This window comes from Alnus glutinosa, chromosome 1 (assembly GCF_958979055.1).
Source record: "Alnus glutinosa chromosome 1, dhAlnGlut1.1, whole genome shotgun sequence".
Classification (NCBI taxonomy): domain Eukaryota; kingdom Viridiplantae; phylum Streptophyta; class Magnoliopsida; order Fagales; family Betulaceae; genus Alnus; species Alnus glutinosa.
The window spans coordinates 22,854,755-22,880,107 of NC_084886.1; the positions used below are offsets into that span (position 1 = coordinate 22,854,755).

Sequence of the window (25,353 nt, forward strand, 5' to 3'; positions counted from 1 at the left end):
AAAAAAATAATAATAAAAAAAATTTAACTATAAAGAGTCAATTATTAGTGCTCTCATGTACGGCAATCTAATTGGTGTCAATTTCCACCAACCAATCAAAGCAAAATAAGGTCTCGTAGATATATTTTATAGAATAGAGTTCATTAATTCGAATTTTACTGCCATTCCTTTGTGCGGAGATGTCAAAATAAATTGAAAAAAAAGGGGGCGTGTGACAGTGTGAATGTGAAGAACCTCACAATTCATACAATTCGCAACGAGATTTGATTCATACACAACACCATCACAACAACCACACAATAACTCCTTACATGAGGGTGGGCCCCAGTGTGTAGGGTCCACTCTCATGTGAGAGGTTGTTGTGTGGTTATTGTGTTGGTGTTGTAAATTTAACATTTTTCTTCGCAACAAGTCAATCCCCTCCACATGGATTTTCTGTCAAGACGGACCCACCCATTCATCACCCACGTCATCATTCATCATAACATGGCCGCTAAAATAGATTTATTTTTGTTAATATTCACATCGTCCATCATAATCATTACGATCAATTTTACTAACAATATTCTCGATTGCCGAAGTTGTGTTTGGTGGGTAATTTTAAACTAAATAGTAAAATTGAATCATTTAAAAAAAAATTGTAATTTAAAAATATAAAAAAAAAAAAAAAAAAAATTTGACTTTTAAATTACTGGCAATTTTAAAATTTATAATTTTAAAAATTAAATTACAATTTTAAAAATCAATTTAAAATCTTTATTTTCAAATCTCACTTCCGATTGTTTATACTTATTTTTACCCGTTATTTATTTATTTTTTGTTAAATAAAAAAGGGTCCGATAATTACAAAAGTGGAAATGACAAAAGTGGAAATGACAAAAGTGGTCCTCTCTCCGGTCTCCATTGAAAGACAGGTGGGAAACTTTCCAGTGGGGTAAAAGGAACTTTAATACAAGTCTTTTTCCATTGAATGAAAGGTGATAAGCCTGAAAGCTGTCCATTTTCCTTCGTATTTTCTCTTCTTTTTCTTCATTCCCATCCATGAAAAGTTAGAAACTTGGGGAGTATCATGGACTCTCACTCTCTGCGCTTCATCACCCACCACTCCTTCTTCTCTGCCCTTCGATCCGGCAACCTCGACTCCGTCAAACGCCTCTTGGATGAGCTGATCGGAGACGGCCCCTCAGATGGCTCCGCGGTCTCCGATCTTATGGCTTTGCAGAACGACGCAGGGGAGACCGCCCTCTACGTCGCCGCTGAGAATAATCTGCTGGACCTTTTCAGATTCTTGGTCAGTTTCGCTGATATTCAGACTCTAATGATCAGGTCCAAGTCTGATATGGACGCTTTTCACGTCGCCGCTAAGCAGGGCCACTTGGGTATTTTTCTCAAACTGTTGCTATGCTTCGGCTTTCATGTAACTGTGTCTGGAATTTTCTGATTTCAATTGGTTTGTTGGGAATCAGCTAAAAACAATTCGTTTCTGTATGGTTGTATTTGATTTATTGATGATTGTTTCTGGGAATATAAGAGGGGATGATCTAAGTTAGTTTGATTAGTTACTATTTGTTAACTGATTGGAAGTACTACTATTGTTTTCAAGGGCTAAACGCAGTCTAATTTTTTGCATCCCGAAGCAAGTAAAGTGCTTTGAGAATTCTAACTAAGCGATGTCTAACTATATGCTCATTTATTAGGCATATGTCGTTGCTTGTAACTGCTGCTCTTGATAAAATAAATTTTTGCTTTCATATATTTGGAGATTTCGGAGAATTAAATTTCATTGATTGGAAGCATAGCTCTATTCTGGACTTGGGTGTGAGGAAGTAGCTCATGTAGTAAATCGGCTTCTTTTTTTCTTTTTCCTTTTCTTTTTCTTTTCTTTTTTTTCTTTTTTTTTTTTGTGCAGGGAAGAGCTCAATATTTTGTTTCATACGAGTGAATTTATTGAACCATGGAATCATTGAATTCATCCTAAATGACTTCAACTCAAACTGTTACTGAGAATATTTATTCGTAGTGAAATGCTTTTATCTTTGTCGTTTTCATGATCTTCTTAGCCTTTTAATGGGGAAGTATATCATGATTTATTTCAGATATGGGGAGAAAAAAAGGAAGAAAGAAAAATCTGATTGAGCATTTTTCTTTCTTTGAAGGTTGAGGTTGGAAAGTAGAAAATAGTCGCTCATGGTAAATTTTTTTGAGTCTTCCCAAGTCATCATGTGAATGAAGGCCTGTAGTGCTCCTTGGAATTATGCATGGATAACAACTGATGTAAATTGCACTCAATCAACAAATCTTCATGGTTGTTTACTTCAAAAGAATATTGTGTCGTAGTCTGCTAAAGCACCTACAATTAATTGTAGATGTTTGTATGATCCATTAGAAAGTAACCACAATTTTGCCATTAACATTGAGCATCGTGCATCTAGGACTTCACTATTAGTAACCTATTGGTCCATCTTGCTTGAATTATTTACATTTACTATATCGTGTTAAAAGGATTGCACTTTACATTTATTATAGCGTTGAAAGGATTTCACTTATCCTTTAAAAAAAGGAGAGAGGATTTCTTTTTCTTGAGTATGGCATTGACTGTTATTTTCTTTAGGGATTGTGAAGGAACTTTTGAGCATTTGGCCTAAGCTTTGTAAGTCGTGTGACTCCTCAAACACTTGCCCCCTCTATTCAGCTGCTGTTAAGGACCATTTGGATGTGGTAAATGCCATCTTGGATGCCGATGCCAGCTCAATTAGGATAGTAAGGAAAAATGGGAAGACTGCATTGCACACTGCTGCTAGGTATGGCTACCTTCGTATCGTTAAAGCACTTATAGAGCACGATTCAGAAATAGTCAGCATCAAAGATAAGAAGGGCCAAACAGCACTCCATATGTCTGTAAAAGGTCAGTGTCCTTTGGTTGTCGAGGAGATATTGTCTGCCAATTGCTCTATACTTAATGAACGTGACAAGAAGGGCAATACAGCTTTGCACATTGCCACAAGGAAAGGTCGTTCAGAGGTAATATTCTACTAACTTTAAGATGAGAACACATCATATTTGTTTTCCCAAGAAATTTTTCTTCCATTTTTTCATTTAAAATGATCCTTATAGAGTCTTAGAACCTGTTTGGGATTGCGTTAGGAAATTGAGCTTTTAAAGTCAAAAAGAGCTTTTAGCAAAAGCTTCATTTTTAAGCTTTTTCCAAAAAGTGCGTTTTGGCCATTTTTAGAGTAAAAAAGTCAAAGAAGTACTTTTAGAGTTTTTTTTACCAAACATGCCAGCTTTTTGTTTGGCACAACTTTGTAGGTATGAAAAACACCTTTTAAATTCTCTAACGCAATCCCAAACAGGCTCTTAAGATTATGGAAGCCATTTCATTGTTGTGAGGATTCAGCTTGCAGCATCAGTACCACTTGCCAAGGAGCCTTCTCCTAGACTCTTTCACACTACCTGCTAGGGATATCTGTTTCACCTCTTGCCTACCAGGATATCTGTATCACCACTTTACAGATTTGTATGACCCTGGTAGTAATTTAAGATCAGGAAGAGGATTAGAAAAGCATAAAGTTATCACTCCTTAACATACGTAGGATTGCAAGGTGGCAGGGTATTTGAATTACTCTTATTTTAATTAGCATATACCATTGACCGTGAAAGTGGATTTAAGTGAGTAGATGCATCGTGTGAAAATTGGGAGCTTTAAACATGTGGGATTGCAAAGTGGTGGCTACGACAACTAACAAAGCATTAAATTATAAATGAAAAGAGTACCTCTTATGTTATTTAGCATTTACCATTGACCATGAAAGTGGATTTAAATAAGTAGATGCATCACATGCAATGTGTTGGGTGCTTTACCATCTTTTCTTGTTTCTTGTGCACCTTTTGGTTGTTGAAAACCTTGTCAGTGCTTGAGGTACAGATATTGGGAACTCTGTTATCTTGCTGTGTGAATGAGATAAGTTGCAAAAGGGAACATCAATGTTAAGAAATAAATTTTGATGTACTTGAAGGATGAGAAAGTAGGAGACTTTCAATATCAATCATCATTATAGACTACAGCAACTTAAAAGGGTTTTCATCCTTTAGCTTTGCAAACTAGTAAGTAGTAAGTGGATGTACTACCAAATTGCCTATTTAAATCTCTCTAATTCCATGAAAATCTACTCTATTTCCACTTCCATGTGTACATATCTAAGTTTTATCCAAGGAGTGTGACTGCATTCCCTCTAAGTTTGTTCTTGATCTCATATAGTATAATAATTGTATGCCTTTACATGTGTTTTTTGTTCTTGCTGTAATTTTGTTGGTTGTTTTTCCTGTACTAATATTGTTCTCTATTTTTCAGATAGTAGGCCTTTTGCTGAGCTATACATCTGTTCATGTCAACACAATTAACAATCAGCAGGAGACCGCTATGGATTTGGCCGAGAAACTGATATATGGAGAATCAGCATTGGAAATTAAGGAATTTCTAGCAGAAGCTGGTGCCAAGCATGCTAGGAATGTTGGCCAAGTGGATGAAGCAATGGAACTCAAAAGGACTGTGAGTGATATAAAGCATGAGGTGCACTCGCAACTCAAAGAAAATGAACAAACCCGCCGCCGAGTTTCTGGTATTGCCAAGGAGTTAAAGAAACTTCACAGAGAAGCTGTTCAAAACACCACCAATTCTATCACAGTTGTTGCTGTTCTCTTTGCCTCGATTGCTTTCTTGGCTATATTCAACTTGCCCGGCCAATACTTTAAGGATGGACCAGATGTAGGGAAGGCTAACATAGCTGACAATGTTGCTTTCAGAGTGTTCTGCCTTTTAAATGCTACATCTCTCTTCATTTCTCTAGCCGTTGTTGTGGTTCAAATCACTTTGGTGGCCTGGGACACTAGGGCTCAGAAGCAGGTTGTGTCAGTTGTTAACAAGCTAATGTGGGCTGCCTGTGCCTGCACTTGTGGGGCTTTTCTATCAATAGCTTTTGTGGTTGTTGGAAAGCGGTCATGGATGGCTATTACTATAACCCTTATGGGAGCACCGATTCTTGTGGGGACTCTTGCAAGCATGTGCTACTTTGTTTTCCGACAACGCTTTGGGAATTTCCGAAGCGACTCCCAGAGACGCATCAAAAGGGCGAGTGGGAGCAAGTCTTTCTCATGGTCTGTGTACTCTGCAAATATATCAGATCCTGATGACCATAACTCCGACTTTGAGAAAATCTATGCTCTTTAGACATTGTTTTTTGAACGGTGAGTTATCTGCGCGAGCTCTTCAACCACTGAATGCTGAATGTTTCTTGTTTCGACAAACAAGAAATTATGTATATTCACAAACATTGAAGTATATTATGTTAGTTCAGTCCATGTGTGAATTTAATATGTTTCCAGCACATTGCTTTCCGATTGCGACAGGACCAGTTAGACTCTGTATCATGTTAGTTCAGCGTATATGTTTCCAGCAAATTCCTTTTCCAGACCATAGAAATAGAAAGAAACAGTGACACCACGTTAAAGAGCATGAATATTGGCTGATGTTTTAGAAATAGTTGATACACATCCGCACAATATATGGGTGAACAAATAAGACTATTCATAATTTTTGTGTGGAATTTGTCTGCAAGAATTAGTGATTTCTTATTATTATTATTTTTTTTTTTATATAAGATTGCTGTAACAGTTGAACATAACGAAACAAACTGCATTTCTCCCCCTAACCCACGTGGTTTTCAATAAAAAAACAACAGAACCACATGGGTTGTATATCTTGCTTACAAAGTCAAAAGAATAGCTCAGAAAAAACCCTATCTTATCTTTAATCCAAAACCCTTTTCACCGTCCCAACCTTTTATAACAACGAAACAAACTACTACGATATACAATTATACAAATCATACCGGATCTCAGGCATGCCGAGACCAGTATACAATTGGGCTTGACTAGGGGCAGGGAGCAGCAACATTATCATAGTTGTAACTGTCCTGGGCCTCTCCTTGATGATCTTGAAGTAGGCCCACTCGCGTCTGATCCGGGCAGGCGCCGAGCTTCTTCGGGTCTTTCCACCTCCTGCATACACAGCACGCAACAATGTTATTGCAAGAATAACAATAGCATCCTAAAATGCAAACTGAGGGTACAAGTTGCAATTAGTTTTTTTTTTTAAAAAAAAAAAAAAAAAAAAAAAAAAACTTGCTGTTTCAGCTAAAGGATCTAAAAAAGCTCTCCCTCCCGACCCTGGTGGATTATTTCTCTTTTTCACTTTTTCCCTTTACTTCTCCTTTTCTTGTAAGCATAAGAACATGAACATGGCACCACCTTCAAAATCGTCATTCCAATTCTTTAAATTTACTCATCTCAACATTTTTACCTAAAACACACTCATTCAGATGTTTATAAAGCTCAAATGATACTCTGAACATCAAGGAGAAGCCCCGTGGCCACGGACCTTTGATAATGAAGTGGTAGAACTGTTACGCAACTGTGCCTGCGCTTTTGCATGCATACGATGCTGGTGCTGCATTTGCTCAAACTGCTGTAGCCTTGAAGCAAAGTTAATTCCATTATGTGAATTTCCACCATCCTGGATCCCGTCTCCATCCTCGGTGATTTGTGACCCACTTGGCATGTGATGTATAGTTTGATAGGGGTTCCCTGATGATGTACGCCTTAATTGCTCACCATTGAAGGAATATGAAGGTACAGTTTTTAAACGAGTTCGTAGTATCTTGAAAGCGGCGCTTTGCTGCATTCAAGTGTCAAATGTAAGGCAAACGTGAATGACTAACATAATTAAAGCACGAACAAAAAATATATTGCACCATGGAATTATACTAGGCAGCAGCTAAAATTAAGAGCAATATTTTTTTTTTGGTTAAGTTTAAGAGCAATATTAATCTCCTTTTAGAATTTTAAGACCACACCCCCAACAGCAAATAAGGCTGATCCCAAATTATTGAGAGCTTAAGAGAAGAAACCACCATACTTCTTATATTTTGAAGAGAAAAAAGGAAACAGAAAGAAGCCAAAACAAGATTTCAAAACACATTTGACAATAATCCTTCCCAACCAAAACTCAGAAGAGGAAGGAAGAAGCATGCACATGCCGGACAGAAAAGCTCTCTTAGCTGCACACTTCATAAACAAATAATGATAAAGTGCCACAGAAGAGGGAAACTACACTGGCTAGTTTTTACTTTAACCACTGGCATGACCTTCCTGGAATTTAACAGGCTAAAGAGGAGAGAAACAGTATTGCTTGTACCGACTATTACTAGTGTAAACAACTATATTCATCTTCTTTCGAGGATGAGGAGAGAAACAGCTGCTCGGTAACCTTAAGATTTTAGTAACAAAAAGCCCAATTGGGAAAACAATCAGGTAAGTCACAATGATATGAATCCCGCTCTTTTAATTGGGTGTCAAAATCCACATTAAGCAGCTTTATCAAGGAAAAAGAGCAGCTCAAATTTAATATGGATGATAGTTTTTAAGTGCTCTCTGCCTAAACAGAGCATCAAACTGACTATAGTTAGATGAATTACATTGAATAAAGGAGATATTTGGCTAAGAATTTATTATAAAAATTTTAAATACGGGAAATATAGAGGAGAACATAAAGAATTGTGATTGATTAATTTTATGTGCATTAACATAGATAAGTACATACCCACTTGCATAATTGTAGTGCATAGTCAGTTTTTAATGCAGGCAAATATGGTCATCACTAACAGAGAGCAATGAAAATAAGACTCTTCAAGAACCGCACCTGGGGAAGCAACATTAGAAGGCCATACAAGGCTTTTAACAGCCATATATATCTTCCTGGTTCAAGAAGCTGCAAGAATCACAAAATGGGTCAGGCACTCCCAACATATACACTGACTTGGAGAGACAGATGCAGGAAACATGAAAAATATATACATATATCCATTTAATTGCACCAAAAAAAAAAAAAAAACCAGTAAACATTTTGTACAACAGTAACATCTGTATTGAGAATGCAAAAACCCCTTTTTTAATCCAACACCAAATGCATAGAACAAACATTATATGAGAGATGGTCATGCATCATACAAACATTCAACCAGCACTACTACATCTAAGGCATAAAATAATCTTTCCATGTACAAAGGATTTTATTGTAAGACGAACAAAAAGGGAAAAATTGTATTCATTGACAAGGCATATTTCCCATATTAGCCCGACTTAAACAGTATATGTTAACACCACCTTTTTCTTAAAAGGATACTAGCAAAAGCGGTTGCTTATGCTACAGTCATTCCCTTTAAAAAAAAAAAAAATCAAAATCAAAATCAAATCTAGAACTAACCTACAGATTTAATTTAATAATACTCTTAATTTCATAAGAATCCAAAAGAGGGGCACAATCAAAACACTACAAGTATACAAATAAAACCCTTCTCGAACAGGGGAAAAAGAGATAGAAGCCCAATCCTAAAGTTAAACTGATTAATAAACTCCCAAAAGAGACAAGGGTTCGTTCATAAGATGGATAACTGAAACCAAAGAAAACATGATTTTGAGGAACCTCATTTCTATCTCCCAGTAGTTCCTCTTATTGAAATCAGTCATTCCCTTTTAAAAAAAAAAAAATCAAAAATCAAAATCAAATCTAGAACTAACCTACAGATTTAATTTAATAATACTCTTAATTTCATAAGAATCCAAAAGAGGGGCACAATCGAAACACTACAAGTATACAAATAAAACCCTTCTCCAACAGAGGGGAAAAAGAGATAGAAGGCCAATCCTAAAGTTAAACTGATTAATAAACTCCCAAAAGAGACAAGGGTTCGTTCATAAGATGGATAACTGAAACCAAAGAAAACAGGGTTTTGAGGAACCTCATTTCTATCTCCCAGTAGTTCCTCTTATTGAAATGTCAACTAAATATTCCACATCAAAGACATAAAATTTCTCTCCAAGCAACTAAAATGCATTCCAGTATCAAATTTCCATATCCAAGAAGCCATCAATCTCGAGCAAAGAATAACCCAATATATACAAGGGGGGGGGGGGGGGGGGGATCGTTCGAAAGCACCTATTCCACCCAACAATCATTAAAAAAATGGTATACTATTTCCTTGTCCTGTTTGCCCAAGTAACTTCCACAAGGGATAACACTTTCAGTGGGAGCCCTTACATGCCAGATACGCTTCCAAGAAACCTCATCTGCCATTCTCCCTGTTACCGCACAGCAACAAATAAAAACATCTCACCTCGGACTTGGGACTCCTCTCCAACAGATAACATTTTCTCCTACCCCACAGACCTGAATATCATATAAGAGATAAAGGGCATCAACTGACCGTGTTTCCCAATTCTGCACAGGCCACACAACCCTCAAATTCAAATGTGATACACTCCCTGACCAACTTATATAGTTAGCCACAATGAGACACTTCTCCACACCACAAATCATATACTACGAGAATAATACTTGTCCCCTCACCCCCTTAAAGGAAATATACTCCACAAACTCAAGCCAGCCCTATTCCTAATTGTTCTCCACACTCTTGCCTAATGTATTCTCCTCACCACATTTTCAAAGAAAAACATATCAGCACTTGTGAAAATATTATAAGAAATAACTCGACTAGGAAATATTTGGTTAGAGTCACTAAGAGAGAAACCCCAGATCAAGTATGAACACATGCCATTACAAGGACCAAGTATGTAAGGCGAGTTAGAACTTTGTCATTCACTCATGCACCTGCAATCTAAGATAAGCAAAAATTGGAGTTTCCAGCAAGCGAATCAATTTATCCAGCTGAACCAAAAATTTGACATTAATATCTTCCTCCACCAGAGACTGAATTACCACACTTGCATGCTGGTATGTCTGCCAAGCAAGATAAAAGATGATCACTAAATGAAACAAAAACATAAATGTTGGACAAACAAGATCACTAAATGCAGCAAAAATCTACAAACTTAAAGGGGTTGGGGGGTGGAAGATTAAAATGAGATGGTTTTCCATGAAAAAAATCAAAACACTCACCTGTGCTAATAAGCAAAGACTTATAATTGCCATGGGTGAATGACACCATGAAGCATACAAAGATACAAATAAGTTTCTCCCAGCAGGATCCACCAGTGAATGTTTTAAAAGATCCCGAAGCTCAGACAATTCAGAGGATGTAAGTAAAATCAAATTCAACGCCTGAAATAAAAAGAAAAGCATCAAATGGATAAACAAAAATTCACCTCACTTAAGTGGTTAAATATTTGACAGGCAAGAAGAAAAGAAAATTAACAACAAAAAAAGAACAGAAAAAGAATAAAAAAAAAAAAAGAGACAATTTTAATAAAATATGGTCTGTTTTATAATTGCTTCATTTTATTAAAAAAAAAAAATTATAACAAAACAAAACATCGTTTCCTTTGGTTACTCATACACTACAGGTTTATAGAAGTTCTTAGATAACTGACAGAACCTGAACCATAATTGACGCAAAATCCAGGTCAGATTCTCCTTCTAGTATGGTTGAGAGTTCACGATAGACCCTTTCAGCATTTAAAAGTACACAAAGCCGGCGGATTATCAGGGCACCACGCCTGAGGAATAAAATAAAGAACAAAACAAGAAAACTAATCACAGAAGAAAGAAATAATACAGTTAAACTATTACTTATAAAGCATCGGTAAGAAGAGTAGCTTTAAGAAAAAACAAAAGAGATAGGACGGAAACTCACTTCTCCAGAAGAGAATTGTCTATCCGGAAATTATGAACAAGGAAAACCACAAGCTGGCGAAAATGCAGAAGATCTTTTGCTATGCACGCATGAACCTCAAGAACAAGAAGCACCACCTGCAGAGATCCATCATTGCCAAACGATTATAGACAGAAGACAAAGGTTGATGCTTTCTGGTACTCTATACAAGCAAGAATTATTCATATACTTTAAACCAATTAATGGAGTACAAACACATACATCAAAATTAATCAGTTTAATTTTTATGTTACTATTTTAAACAAAAGTTGTAGTTCAAAGGAAGACTATTACAAGGATATGACAACAAAGCACACAAACACATATAAAGAAAAGGAGATCAAGGGCAAAAAAGCTGTCTTGAAACAAATCTCCTCTTACCACTGAACTCAGTATCCATGCCACCAAGCATACATAACACCCAAAAAGTATAATGACACCAATCTCCTTCAGTTTTTTTTTTTAAAAAAAAAATGAATAATAATTTATTTAGAGAAATGGCAAAGCCCTTGTACACGAAAAGTATACAAGAGAGATAACCACCCTAAAGGTGTCTGCAATCTAGAAAGTTAACAAAATCTACAAGATTCAAATTGGAGAAATTAGGAACAAAGATTACAGCCAAGTCTAAGAGAAATCTCAGAAAAGAGGATTTTAAAATGAACACATTGGTCTCGCAGTCCTCAAAGAGACACCGATTTCTCTCTCCAAATGCTCCACATTAAAAGCACAATAATAACTTTCCAAATAGCCTCTTGTGAGTGTCCCCATCCTTGAGTCTTCCAATAGTGTAACACAGGTCTAAGATATTGCTAGGCATAGCCCACAAAACCCCGAATAAATTGAGAACCGAGTGCCAAAGATCACTGGAGTACTCAAAATGGATAAGCAGCTAATTTACGATCTCCTCATTCTTTTGCATAGGCAACACCAGTTTACAAGAGTAAAACCCCGCTTTCTAAGAATATCAATTGTAAAGATTCTACCCAAAGCTGACGTCCAAATGAAGAAAGCAATGCAATGGAGGGGATTTGACCTTCCAAACTCGTTTCCAGGCGAGCAAACAAGGCTACTGTAAAGTGATAAAATAGCTCTTCACTTCGAAGCCGTAATTTCTAGGTGGGGACCACAACATTCTATCTGCCTCCTCAAGGAGTATAACAGGTTGAGGAAAGAGTCGAGCGATTCCAACTCCCAATCCTGGATTGCCCTAATGAAACTCGAATTCCAATGGGTATAAGTACCGGATGAGTCCGAGTAATCCGAAACTAAGGCCTCTTTGTCTCGAGCTATAGAATAATAAAGTTCTAAGAATAAAGACTGGAAAGTCGCTTCTTTGCACCAAACCTCATGCAAAACAAATGCGGAACCCATCCCCAACCTTAAAGGAGACATAGTTGGAGAAATTCCCTTTACCATTCCTAATATCTCTCCAAAGGCACCCCCGTAGGTCCCTCTAGTTTCCTTTGAGCACCAACCCCCGCTTTCGATCCCACACTTCACAACAATCACTTGTCTCCAAAGAGAATTCTTCTCTTGTGCAAATCTCCAAATGCATTTACCAAGTAAAGCTTTACTATACAGCATGAGGTTTTTAACTCCCAACCTCCTCTAGGTACAGAGGAGCAAATAGTCTTCCAACTCACCACCTATTCCATCCCAAAGAAAGTCTCGTTGAAGGCGCTCCAATCTTCTATCTATACCAACCGGTAATGGAAAAGGGATGAGAAATACGTAGGTAAACTATATAACGTACTCTTGATGAGGGTTAGGCGACCACCCCGAGACAAGTAGATTTTCTTCCAACTCGCCAATTTTCTTTACATTAGCTCAATTACCCCATCCCAAATAGCTTTTGACTTAAAAGAGGCACTTAATGGAAGTCCCAAATATTTCAAAGGCAGAGAAGATATATTATAGTTAAGAATATTAGCCAGCTCTTTTGTATGCAGTACCTCCCTCACTACAACCAATTCAGATTTTTGAATATTGACCTCCAATCCCGAAATAGCCCCAGAAAACAAGAGAATGTCTCAGATTATGGATTTGATCTCAATTTGAATCACACATAAATGTGTCATCTGCAAAATTATGGGATGTTTCCAAGGGGCCAACATTTTGGAGGTCTACCAGGAATTCAAATAAATAACCCTCAACCATAGATCTAGAAAACATCCTACTAAGGGCCTCTGTGACAATCACAAGGAGAGGCGAGAGCGCGCCCCCTTGACGGATGCTCCGGGAGCTACCAAAGAAACCATGCGGACTACCATTAATCGGGACGAAGAAGCGGGCCGTGATGATGCAAGTAGACATCCATTTTCTCCATTTAGTACCAAAGCCAAGACACCCCAAAAGATAGAAGAGAAACTCCTAGTTGACATGGTCCTAGGCTTTTTCCATGTCCAGCTTGCAAATAGCACCAAGAATTCCCAATTTCAATATGCTTTCCAGACGCTCATTTGCTATAAGAATTGAGTCCAGAATTTGTCTCCCCCCTATAAAGGCATTCTGACTATTCGATATGAAAGATCCTAACACCTATTTCATTATGATAGCAAGGACTTTAGCCAAAATTTTGTAGACACTCCCCACCAGGCTAATAGGTCTAAACTCCCTTATTTCCAGTTGCACAATCTTTTTAGGGATGGCAACAATTAAAGTAGCATTAAGACTCTTTTCAAACAACTCATCCTCATGAAAGTTATGGAAGCCGCGCACATAAGATCATCCTTCACTATAGCCCAACATGACAAGAAAAAAGCAATAGTGAAGCCATCAGGCACAACACCTTATCCACATCCATAATAAGCAACGCCTGAAAAACTTCCTCCTCCTCCTCTTGAAACGGTCTTCCAACCAAACTGCTTCTACAGAGTCTAAAATGGAAAACTCCAAACCATCTAATTTGGGGCGCCACTAAACTATATCCATAAAGAGATTCTTGTAATACTTGATGATTCTAACATTGATTGCCCCTTCATAAAAAGTATCAATACCATTGATGCTAAGATTGAAGATAAAGTTGTTTCTCCCGTTATAGTTGGCAAGGCGATGAAAAAATCTCGTATTGTGAGCCCAATTCTTTTAACCAAGTCACCCTAGATTTATACTTCCAACTAACTTTCTTGCATAAGAACTACCGATGCAAGACAAACAATAAACACAAAACTCACATGATGAAAGTAGGGAGAGAGAAAGAAGAGCCACGGGAAGTAGAGAGAAGAAGATAGGGGAAAGAGAAAGAGGAGGGGGGGGGGGGGGAGAAAGGGATAGAAGAGAATCAATTTTCAATAACTTGCTAATGTTGAGCCTTTTCCCTGCATCATTAAGTCCTCAAACATTCCAACTAATAATTTTCAGACTCATAATAGGGTTGAAGCCTTGCCACGATACTAAGGACGGGATTTGGATGGATTCCTCTTGGAATCATAGTTCACTGCACGCCAAATTAAGCAATTCCCTAACTCCTCTAACCCTACTCCCAGTCTCCTTTATGAAAGAGGTCAACGTTCCTTTGTGCTCCTTACAACTGGATTCAATTGCAGAGAACAATTCCGAAACCTCCTATTCAAAACCCTCATATGAAACCCCCAAGAATTTTTCTAACCCATACATTCATCTCTTGACCCATTCTAAGCACTCAAATTGGCACGCTTGGCGGATTGAGGAATTCAAAGAGGGAACCTCAAGGGTAATATGAAGGACACTAGAGGAGGGGACCACAGAACCTGAACTGAAGGGTTCAGGATCTACTATGAAAGTGTCCATTGGAGATTTGAGCTTATACCTACCAAACCCATTCTCATAGCTCTGTGTAACCAAACACTGGTAAAGACGAATTTTCTCCCCTCATATTCACTAGCAAGTACTGCCACTAGGAGAAAATCGATTGTCCATGTCTAGAAGGGAAAGCAAATCTAGACAAGATGAGAGAGAGAAACTATGGCAAAGGGAACCAACCTCGAGCTTCGTTGCCAGTGGTGAAGACCCATTCAACAGTGCAGCTGTGGCCATGCCCGCCAACGTTTTCGATCACTCTATCCCCGCCCTTGCCCGGATTTCATTATTGATTCAACACCTGCCACAAAGTCGAGCAACGAGAAGGAGATTACCACCATTTTGCATTGGGTTTGAATGGACCACCTGCCCAAAAATGTTATTCGAATTGAAAGACATAGCTCGGGCCACATGCCTGTTAACAGTCGCAAGTTAAAGCCCACTACTAGTTGGGCCTTCAGGAAGCTCATAACAGAAGCCCATTCATTAAGTATCTCGATAAAGGCCCCACTTATCGCAAAAGGATTGAGGCGGGCTAAGAGAGCCCAAAAGAGGGCCCATTGCTACCATAATATCCTTAGCACCAGTTCACCTTACATGACATGGGCTAACAAATTTCTCTGGGCCTAGCACCAACAGAAACAATACCTCCATGGGGATCTTGTGAAGATCCTTTAAGCATGGAACCCACGCATAGGTCACCTGTGCTTGCTCTTTTATCCAATAGATGTGGCACATTCCTTTCTCATCCACGCGTACACTCAATCTTGGCCCTTTGCCAATGCTAGAAGAGTACATAAGCTATACTTTTTTTGGATGTGTATCTTCAACGAAGGAAAATACAACAGTGCTCCCTCCTTCGTGCTCCTAACGATTTGTTTTGGCGCTCTGAGCTTGCCTAAGGGGTCGTACCTTACGATGAATTGTGTTAGTACTCTCTTTGGCACCCTTACTGGTAGGGGTGGACAAGCTACCCTTTCCAACAACCACAAGCACCCCTACTAGTAGATGTGGACAAGATACTCTATGGTGAAGGTATGACGACGACCTGAGTTGCGTTTTTCACAGAAGACGGAGACATAAAAAACTATTGCACCTCCACAAACCCGCACCAACCCCATTTCTTCTTTCCCTTGGGAATAAGAATAAATCCCCACTACCCACCACCACAAAACTCCTCAATGGCCAAGTAATTTCCGTGAGAATTGCTACAATGTTGGCCCATGAAGGTTCTTTGAGAGTCTTTGAACTTTCGCATTGTCGTTCACTCTAGCCACCTCATCAACCGTCAAGAGTAACCAAAAAGCTCCCTCTTTCTCCAAAAAATTCAAACATAGGTAGCCCTTCCATTGTCCCACTATTCTTAGCCTGAAGGAGTCACCCATGGTTTGATGATGAACTCAAAAGATTACGCTAAAAAAAAAAAAAACCAACCCTCCCCATGTGACTTTTGTTACTCACAGACTCAACAACACAAAACATGCGCACCAACCTACTCAGCCATCATCGACAACAACCCAAGGCACCCAAGCAATGAAATAAACAACCAGAGAAGCTATTACACGAAGAAAACCAACAAAACCAACACACCAGCACAGAAACTAAGCGGGACGCGCCCTCATGCGCTGCTGAAGGGGGGAGAGAGAGAGAGAGAACAAATAATAGACAAATGTTTTTTCCCAATCTCATTAAGTGGATATATATATGACCAAGGTCCATCATAGCCCACTATTATGGTATGTGATACGACAAAACAAGCATGTCTCAAGCATGATACTCATGCCAATGAATTTCACTATAGCTAGGTAACTACAAACGCTATCAAATGCAGTCTCAGGTATTCATTGAAGTAGATTTTGGACAAAGGATTAACCCTAAGGCTACAATTGGTACCAGTACCAGCATTTGATACAGTTTCACAATACTACTATCAAAGATGTAATTTATGAAATATTCTTGTAAAAACTAAAGCATAGATCTCAGATAAATATACCAAATAATCTTTGCTGGAAGATTGATTCAAAACTCGACACTATCAAAGTGTGAAGAGACCAAAAGGCAATGATCAGATTTCAAATCATTGCTCATTTTTTACAACATTTGCTCTTCACACTCAAAGTCTGCCCAGCAATAGGGGAAAAGAAAAACTGAAAACAAAGAACTGTTAGTGACTTGAATTCAATAATAGCCCAGTATAAGTATTCCTCACTATCAGAGCATATATATTCTAGCCTCTTCACTTTTCTCCCTCCACATCATTTTTTTTCAACTATCATCTTTGCTGCATTATCTCACTATGAACTAATACCTGATCCCCAGAGATCCAAGCAAAGAAAAAGTGGCATGGTCCATATACAGAGATCGGCAGCAGTGCCACCAAAAAAAAAAGTAATTCTAATTGCACTAATGTTGACAATAAAATTCATTAGAAAATGTAACTTGAAGAAATAATCAGAGATGAAAATGTACAATGAGGATAAAAGGATTACCTCATCAGAGGGATCTGATAGCGCTTTCAGAAGGGTGTCAAATATGTCATCAAGGAAACTTAAGACCTGTTCCAGGTAGAAAAACAAATTTAAACTTTTCAACAGACAACTACAAACGTAAATTCAGAGCACAAGAAGTCAACAAGAAGAAATGGCCAACAAATTAATTGGTAAAACTGAGCTGATTACAGCTTTTCATCCCTTCCTTTGATTTGGAACTTCACTTGTTTTGCTCTCTTTTCCCCAGAAATATATATTATATATGGTAATTAATGAATTACCATACAGCCACATTTGTATTCTTATAAGCATGACCACGCCAGAGGCCGCATTGTTGTACATACGTCAGGTCAAGTATGCATCTTAAATCTCATATTCACATATTCCAAGAGCTGCAACTGAACTTAAGCCAAATGCCTGCGCTTAATGTTGCAAATGACCTGAGCCAAGAACCTACTACCCAAGCTCGCCTCCATCAGAAAAAAGAAGCATCACTCCAGCAGAAGCCGTTAAATATAAGCTCAAGCTTAACCCAGCACAAAAAAGCTTAGAAGCCACTCAACAGGCTCAAGCAAGTTGCCACAGAAGTTGCTGGCAACAACAGTTTTGGGCTAACATCTAATTTGGTTGGGGTAAGACTTTTTGAAACTTACAAGTTAAATTTTAATATGTCAACCACTGGTCACTGACAAGTTCATGTGATACGCCCTCATTTCCATGGAAGTCTAAGCTAGTTGCAAAGGTGGAAAAGGCAATTCATATACAGCAAATGTCACCTCAATTGCAGTCTTTTCCAACGTGGGATTTACTGTTATGAGGCAAAATGTTGTCTAACTAAAATCTACTCGATGAAGGGAACCCCAAGTGTATAATAGTTACAAGCCTCTTTCCCTCACTTGACATTAATCCTATTGTCAACTCATGACAAGCCAGCTCGCAAACTTCCAAGACACAGAATGCTGCGTTCAGGCTTGGCTCCTTTTCCATAACAAGCCTCACAATAAGGCGCAGGCTTGATTCATTTAACAAACTAACAAGCAAAGCCCAAGCTAATTGCAAGCGGCTCATTTTTGTGGAAAAAGCATATAAGATTTTTTTAATAGGAGCTCTTTAATGAATTTTTTAGAGAAGCCTCCCCACAACTCTCAACGTAAATATATGATAAATAGTGCTTTTTCTATAAGTAAAATAGTGTTGCCAAATACATTGGAAGTTTGGTGTTTCTCTTGTAACTTCCTGTGACTTGGGTGTGCCCTTTTTCGTTTTAATGAAGTTCATTTACTTATAATAAAATAAAAAATAAAAAATAAAAACATTCATAAAAAGTGCTAGATAAGATGTATAATGATCTCTCATGGAAGCCAAATCATCATAAAAAAATCATAAGTTCAACAATCATCATATCTATTCTCATTAATTCATATAATAGAAAGAAATTGGTAATGAATATAATAGAAATGAAAGCATAGGTAGATCTCAGCAAGGACCTATATGATCACTCATCATCAAGCACCTAATCCCTCAGTCAACCTAATCAAGAATCCTATGTAGAACTTGCATACGGCCCCAACAAAATTGTCAGTGGGCATTTAACAGTAAATTATCTATAGAACCATATGATTAGATAATACCAAAGAGGAATGTGTGTAGACAGGCAATTATACAAACCAAAAGGTACAGAGATAATAGGTTTAGATCACTTTAGATCCCCAAAAGACCTTTTGGGGAATCAATTGTGATTGAACACCATCTTTTGGAAAAGGTTCAATTGGCATATCCCTTGAACAGAATACAACTGTTAACATGTATGTCAAAAGGCAGAAAAACAAGCATACAACCTGATATTCATATTACTCATATGACATGCAGTTACCTCGGTGCGATGTCTGTTTAGAAGGGTTGAAATCCAATGCAATGCTTCAATTCGAGTAGCCTCCCATTCACTAGATAATTGCCTGATCAGACAAAATAGCCAGTAATCAACATAATATCTTTCTACTGAGTAATCTGATTATCCTAATTGTCGTAACAGTTAAAGAAGGTACTCTTATAAGCACTTCTCTGGCTCCTCAAGAGGAGACAGCATATACCCATAAAAGTACAAATTTCTAGTTACATTTGAAACGCAGCTTTTTTCCAGGTTTCAAAAACAACACCTTCTTGCAATAGTAAGGATTGGTCCTACATCGAATCCTTCAGCTGGATCAGCATTGATTGAACGAAGCTCTTCATTTGTTTCTCGAGCAACCTTATAAAAATATAATGTATTTAGATGACCAGGGAAAACGAAGACTTCGTTGCATGCACTATTTAGCAACAGTAAATATTAAAAAAAAAAAAAAAAATAAGAAAAATAAGAAGAAAATGAACACCACAACCCCCCCCCCCCCCCCCCCCCCGGGGCAAAAATAAATAAATAAATAAATAAGAGAGAAAAAGAGGAAACGAAAGCTAAAAACAACCTACCACTCTAATTTTCTCTTCTTTATCAGATATGCAGGGCAAAATGGCTCCAAGGATATCGGCATAATAAGGAACAAGCTGGTCCCCACCAAGTTTTACAAACTCGTTTATCTGTACAGCCAAGACTCAAACAAAGTTAAATTACAATGAGGCAGCAAATTGCCTGTAAATCTAGAAAAGATGTCAATACTCAATCTACAATCAGATAGATAACTATATCAGAGAGTGATAATGATTACAAATAGCAGAATACTTTCTGTATTGTGGTTCCACTTACCCATGTAATAGCCGTTAACCGAGTAAATTCATCTAGAGAAGCGGCCCTCTGCACCAGTATTTCAGCCATGCGACCATAATCTACAGACTTCAAGAGTAGCACTGCTCGAGTCAGAAAATTACTAATGAACAAAATATTTTGTTTCTATGTCAAAATATTTGGCACTGGTGCATTACAAAGCCATTCTTTGTTTGAATCCAAAGTCAAAACACGACAATCTTATGGTTCAGATAGTGCGGTAGAAAAAGAAAAAGGGATAATGCCTGGCACAAGATTGGAATGGCGAGGTACGACAGCATATAGTAAAGAAAGCAAAATTGGCATTCAGCAGAAGCCTTACTGGGGAGTTTTTGATCTCTTGTAGGAACTCTGAAAGAGCGGAATCAGCTTGTTGCCGTATTTCATGGCTAGAATCGCTTAACATATTAAACAAACCTGAGATTTATAAAGGATGTGATACGTTCATATGCATTCAAAGAAAAGATCAGATATAAAAGAAGTTTATCAGCTTTCAAATAATGAAAACTTACCATCAAGAAAATCAGGAAGGAAACCCAGCATATCAATATCTGGAACACTGTCCAATACAGTGATCCATCCTACCAAAAACTGTCGGACATAAGGATTTAGGACATTCATACGCTCCCTTAACAACGGTATGAATTCTTCAATGCTGAGGAAGACAGAACATCGTAAAGCAGTTCACAAACTCTTCTAATTATGTCTGATTCTTAAGAATAAGGTTACAGGTCTAAAACAGGAATAAGAAGATGGCGCACCTGAATTGATCACTTTCAGTAACAATATCCTGTTTCATTATAGTAAAATCTGAGATTTGATTTAACAAAAAAGAAAGCCTATTTTTAGACAACTATAGGGAACATGCCAACAATCTGTTGGTGTTTTAGTTTGTACATGCGTTGGGGAGAAGGGAAGGATCCCATAATAATTGTTTACCTTCACAAGCCGATCTAAAAGATGAGCAGCACTTTGTACATTGGCATCCGAGTCTGCCGACAGCTTACATAAAGCATCAAAAATCTGATTAAAGAATACGATGAAATCCCCTCTTACAACCTGTGCATCAGGCCATCAACAAAAGAAAATGTATAAAGCCCAGTACACATCCAGAAGAGCACTAATATATAATTCTGCGGATCAACTCTCACCTTTGCAATATTATATAGAGCTTCACAAGCATAATAGCGAACTCTGCTATCTTGGTCAGAAAAAGAATTAAGCACAGGTGGCACAATTTGCTGGCATAATGGATTAGAAACAAAAGCCAATTATGAATTTTATATCAATGAGAGAATGGGGAATACAGAAGAATGAAATGTGCAATTATTTTTGCAATGCAATATAACAGACAGTTATGTCCTTGTTAAGAAGACTAGCAACCCTAGAACTCAATTCCATAAAAATGAATAACAGTAGACTGGTCCTCTTAATCTTGCCCATGATTTGAATCTAATATGCATTGCCAAAAACTGCAAAAGGACGACTTAAAAACAGCTGACAAAAATAGAACCTCTCATGCTGAAAAAATAAAACTCACAAACACATTATCTGGTTGATGATTATGGTTGGTCTCACTTCTTTTTTTGATGAATATTGGTTGGTCTCACTTCTTATTAAAACTTAAATTAGTAAAAATCATAGCGTATGCTCTTATGGCTGGCAAAAATATTCCATAAAGTATCAGCATCTATAGCATGCTATGACTACTATGGCCACCATTTGAAAGTATGAATTCCAAGAACCACTGATTTTAAGTAGCCCGCTTTCTGTCTACAAAATACGTTGCTTCAGAAAGTAGGAGTTTCAATTTCTTTAATGAGTTCCTATCACTGTCATTGGCCAAGAAGAAAGCACTCTTATGTCACTCCTACCCCATAATATACCAATATACATGAAGAAAATAATTAATAGATAAAAGGCTACCAGGAGCTTTAATGATGAATATTGTGCATGTCACCTTTATTTTTTCTTTAATTTTCCTTTTTTTTTTCTTCTAGCCCTGGTAAGGTAATTAAATTTCTATCATCTTAAAACGACAAGCAAAACCATTTCAGGAAATTGCTTTCCTACAAGCACGATAATTAATCCAACCATACCATCCAAAGGCAAGTTCAGACCTCGCTTCAAATCTGATCAAAGCAAATTTGCTCTATGGAGCGCATATATAACAAAACACAAGTGAACCTGAAATAGACAAAAAGGTTGAAGAAATAATGTGTTTTTGGTGCTTTGCCACCATCCCCTATGTCGTTGTGATCTAGCTGCAACATTGGCTCAAAGGAAAAGGAAAACGTGGCCTCGTGTCAAATATATATTTATTTTTAGAACACACTGCCATGGGAAGATTATAGGTTTCTAGTGAAATTTGACACATTCAGTCATTTAACAAAGCACCAATCTAAAATTTAACCCCGGCCACAAAGATCAACTGGTAAAATTCAAACTTAACTAGACCCAAAATTGACATACAAATGAATGACCAATAAAGTAATGTGCACTATTCAAACCCCTTACCTCAAGATGTTGAGCTGCTTCAGAAGTCAATCCAACTGTTGCAGCAGCTAATCCTATCAATCCTCCCTACATCAAACAAAAATAATACAACCAAATTTTTTAAAAATTTTCCCACAAAGAAAACCAAACTCCACAAACCTCTTAGACATAATTGCAAACCAGATATCATTTGAAATCACAAAGTCCACACAAGTCAATTCAATTATTACTCATTCCAATTCACTGAAATACCTTCCGGTAATTCGCTTGCGCCGAATACGTAAAGTCCAAAATCAACAAATTGATCACCGCCGTAATCTTGTCGTGATCCCCAGCCGTCGCGAGCTGCTTCACGATTCCCTCGACCTAACATACGCACACACAAACAGATAGATATACACACAAGTCCTCCAAGATCCAACAAAAACCACACAAAAACCCTAGAAACGAAAACCGATCAAAGTGGGAAACAAAAGGGACCTCAAGAGCGGCATTCTTGCGCTTCTCGTAGAGCTTGTCGGAGAGATTGCGAAGCACGGAGGCGGGGATGACAGAGAGCGCGTCGGCCATGGCGAACCCCTTCGAATTCTCTCCAACTAAATTTCCACTCAGAACTCAAAAAATCAGAGTCGTTTCCGGATCTTCTCCTGCTCAAGTCTGAACATCTCTCTAGGGTTTTTCTCTTTTCCCAAAGATCGCGGAATCGACGTAACTGCCAACTGGTAATGAAATCGGACCAGGAACTTGGAATTTGACCTTATTTGGATTATTTGGACACAATTCAGATCTACGAATTTTGGTTAAAACTTTAACCGTCTGCTCTGGGTTTTCTTTTTCCTTTTCTCTCTCTCTCTCTCTCTCTCTCTCTCTGAATTCTTTATGTGAAGGTAGTTGCCAAGTGAGGTTGGGACTTGGAAGCGGTGCGTACGGACGAAAATGTCCTCGTTTTGTATATTTTTCTCGTTTTCTGTCTATTGTGCATGTCCATATCTGGTATTTCGCAAGGGACACAATCGTTTTTGTTTTTTATTTTTTTTTTATTTTTTATTATTTTTTTCCTTCTTCTTCTTCTGAAGAAACTGAATTATACGAGGGAACAAGCCTTTTTGGGAAAGAAAAACTACCATTAAACGCTTTCTCATATGCTTATCATCAGAATTCTTTAACAGTAACCAAGGTCCAAGACTAGTAGGAGTGATTTTTTTAAAAAAATAATAATAATAATAATTACTTTTAACCTCACATATTTTATATCCTCTTCGATCAACAAATTAAAAAGAAGAACGATATAAATAAATAAATTCTCTAAATTTTCTTGATTGGGATTCAAGAAAATGATGTTGCCAATTTTGACGATTTGCATTTTGAGTGGCCATAACTCGAAATCATTATTAAGAGGTATGATATTTAATAAATTACTATATGATTGTCACAATTTGATAATGTAACAGTAAAAATCAACTTTTAAATCAATACTTATAAAAAAAAATGTTAATTGATTTTCATGTCATATCGTCTCAATTGGTTTACTGAATATCACTGCTCTATTACTAGAGGAATAAAAACAAAATATAGGAACAAATAATGACTTCAAAATTCATTTATACCATTTTGTTTTGTATTTATTCTACAAATTCATCCGTTTAATTGAGCCATTCACACTTTTGTGGGAATCCCTCGCGCCATTAAAGGTTCGTTTGAGTTTGTGATTTTAAAATATGCGATTTTAAAATAGCGAATGTAAAATGTGCGATTTGAAAAAATAATTTTTAAAAACTCAGTTAAGCGTTTGGCAAAATCGCAGTTTAACCTTTAAAAGCGTTTTCAAAAAAGCTCTTGCTTGCCAGTGATTTGAAAAAACAGTTTTTCTGCGTTTTCAAATCGCAATTTTTCAATAACGCAATTCAAAAATGATTTATTTTCTGCGATTTGATTTAAAATTGTAATTTTTTACTAATAAAATTGCAATTCCAAACGTACCATAAACTTTTTTAAATTGGAGGGAGGTATAGAGCTTTTTTGTTGAGATTAACATTAATCCATTTGAAATAAAAATGTTCACTCTATAATTATTTTTTTTCTTTTTCCTATTCTTATTTAATAATTTATTTCACTCTACAATGTTTTTATAGTGATGCTTTTCCTTTTCGAGAAAAGTCAGCTGGAACTTCATTTTCATGGAAAATAATAATTACCCAAAGATTTGTATGAATCCTTGACCAGCAGACACAAACGACAATCATGGGATCATTACTTCCTTAAAAAGGAAGTGCTTACCGCTTAGGGTAACCAAGTCATTGAGGATAGATAAATTACACAATTTAGTATTCTTTTATTATTACTTTTTTCTTTTTTTTCTTTTTTTTAGTATTTTCGGTTGACGTGGCATGCCTTATCAGCTCTTCATTAATTTTAATTAAAAAAATTCATAATAAATTAAGCATGCCACATCAGCTAAAAATGCTAAAAGAATGTTAAATAATATTTATTTTTACAAATTCATGACAATTTGCATAATGCCACATGGCAATACATAAGTAGAAAAAATTAATCAATAAAATTTAACAGATAAATTTAATGACTAATATGATAAATATCGCGTCAATCTACAAAGAATTTACAATAAAAGTTAACAGTATTCCAAACAACAACTTGAGGATAAATATGATGGGAAATTTTGTATTTATGATGGAGTCACTTCCTCTAATATTTTTTTTTAAAACTTTACATAGGTAAACAGGTCTATAAAAATAATAAAAATAAAACAATAAAGTTAATATTTGTATGAAATACAACTCATGAATTACAGTAAACACAATTAGAGCTTAAGACAGCAAATATAATTTTTGAAATTATAGGTTAGTCATTTGAACTCGACCTAAACCACAAATGCGACAGGTATAATTAATTTCTCATAAATAGTTCCACTCATAATAAAAATCAATTTTTAATATGTAAAATGGATAATGCACAAACAATCTTGATAAAGTGATGCCCATCATAACTGATGACATATATATATTCAGGTTGATAATCCAATCTTATTGTTTTATGTTATATAATTCTAATCATTGTTTTCTCGGGTTTCTTTCATAAAAAAATAAAT

The 25,353-nt window shown here is 36.9% G+C and overlaps 2 protein-coding genes across 2 annotated transcripts; one reads left to right on the forward strand and one right to left on the reverse strand.

Moving 5' to 3' along the window:
* Positions 1 to 956: 956 nt before the first annotated feature.
* On the forward strand, positions 957 to 5,384 carry LOC133877286 (ankyrin repeat-containing protein At2g01680). The gene is made up of 3 exons (XM_062315531.1): positions 957 to 1,379; positions 2,612 to 3,021; positions 4,352 to 5,384. Exons 1-3 carry the CDS (start codon positions 1,070 to 1,072, stop codon positions 5,225 to 5,227), a joined length of 1,596 nt encoding a protein of 531 aa, XP_062171515.1. The 5' UTR covers positions 957 to 1,069; the 3' UTR covers positions 5,228 to 5,384.
* Positions 5,385 to 5,678: 294 nt separating this feature from the next.
* On the reverse strand, positions 5,679 to 23,163 carry LOC133877278 (protein VAC14 homolog). Its single transcript, XM_062315521.1, has 20 exons — positions 22,728 to 23,163; positions 22,500 to 22,613; positions 22,269 to 22,334; positions 20,903 to 20,992; positions 20,691 to 20,810; positions 20,513 to 20,541; positions 20,264 to 20,406; positions 20,074 to 20,168; positions 19,734 to 19,820; positions 19,460 to 19,567; positions 19,150 to 19,241; positions 18,867 to 18,948; positions 16,994 to 17,059; positions 10,707 to 10,822; positions 10,449 to 10,569; positions 10,013 to 10,174; positions 9,725 to 9,853; positions 7,757 to 7,825; positions 6,437 to 6,733; positions 5,679 to 6,057 (listed from the first exon to the last, which is right to left on the reverse strand). The coding sequence occupies exons 1-20, from the start codon at positions 22,815 to 22,817 to the stop codon at positions 5,956 to 5,958; spliced, it is 2,178 nt and encodes a 725-aa protein (XP_062171505.1). The 5' UTR covers positions 22,818 to 23,163; the 3' UTR covers positions 5,679 to 5,955.
* Positions 23,164 to 25,353: the final 2,190 nt, after the last annotated feature.

Bases quoted from the DNA above. Each gene is read 5' to 3' on its own strand.
- LOC133877286 (XM_062315531.1), top strand. From the start codon at position 1,070: ATGGACTCTCACTCTCTGCGCTTCATCACCCACCACTCCTTCTTCTCT. The intron at 1,380-2,611 runs GTATTTTTCTCA...TATTTTCTTTAG, and splicing joins CGCTAAGCAGGGCCACTTGG to GGATTGTGAAGGAACTTTTG. The intron at 3,022-4,351 runs GTAATATTCTAC...TCTATTTTTCAG, and splicing joins CAAGGAAAGGTCGTTCAGAG to ATAGTAGGCCTTTTGCTGAG.
- LOC133877278 (XM_062315521.1), bottom strand. From the start codon at position 22,817: ATGGCCGACGCGCTCTCTGTCATCCCCGCCTCCGTGCTTCGCAATCTC. The intron at 19,821-20,073 runs GTAAGGCTTCTG...CTACTCTTGAAG, and splicing joins AAGAGATCAAAAACTCCCCA to TCTGTAGATTATGGTCGCAT. The intron at 10,823-16,993 runs GTAATCCTTTTA...GGATCTCTGCAG, and splicing joins TATCAGATCCCTCTGATGAG to GTGGTGCTTCTTGTTCTTGA.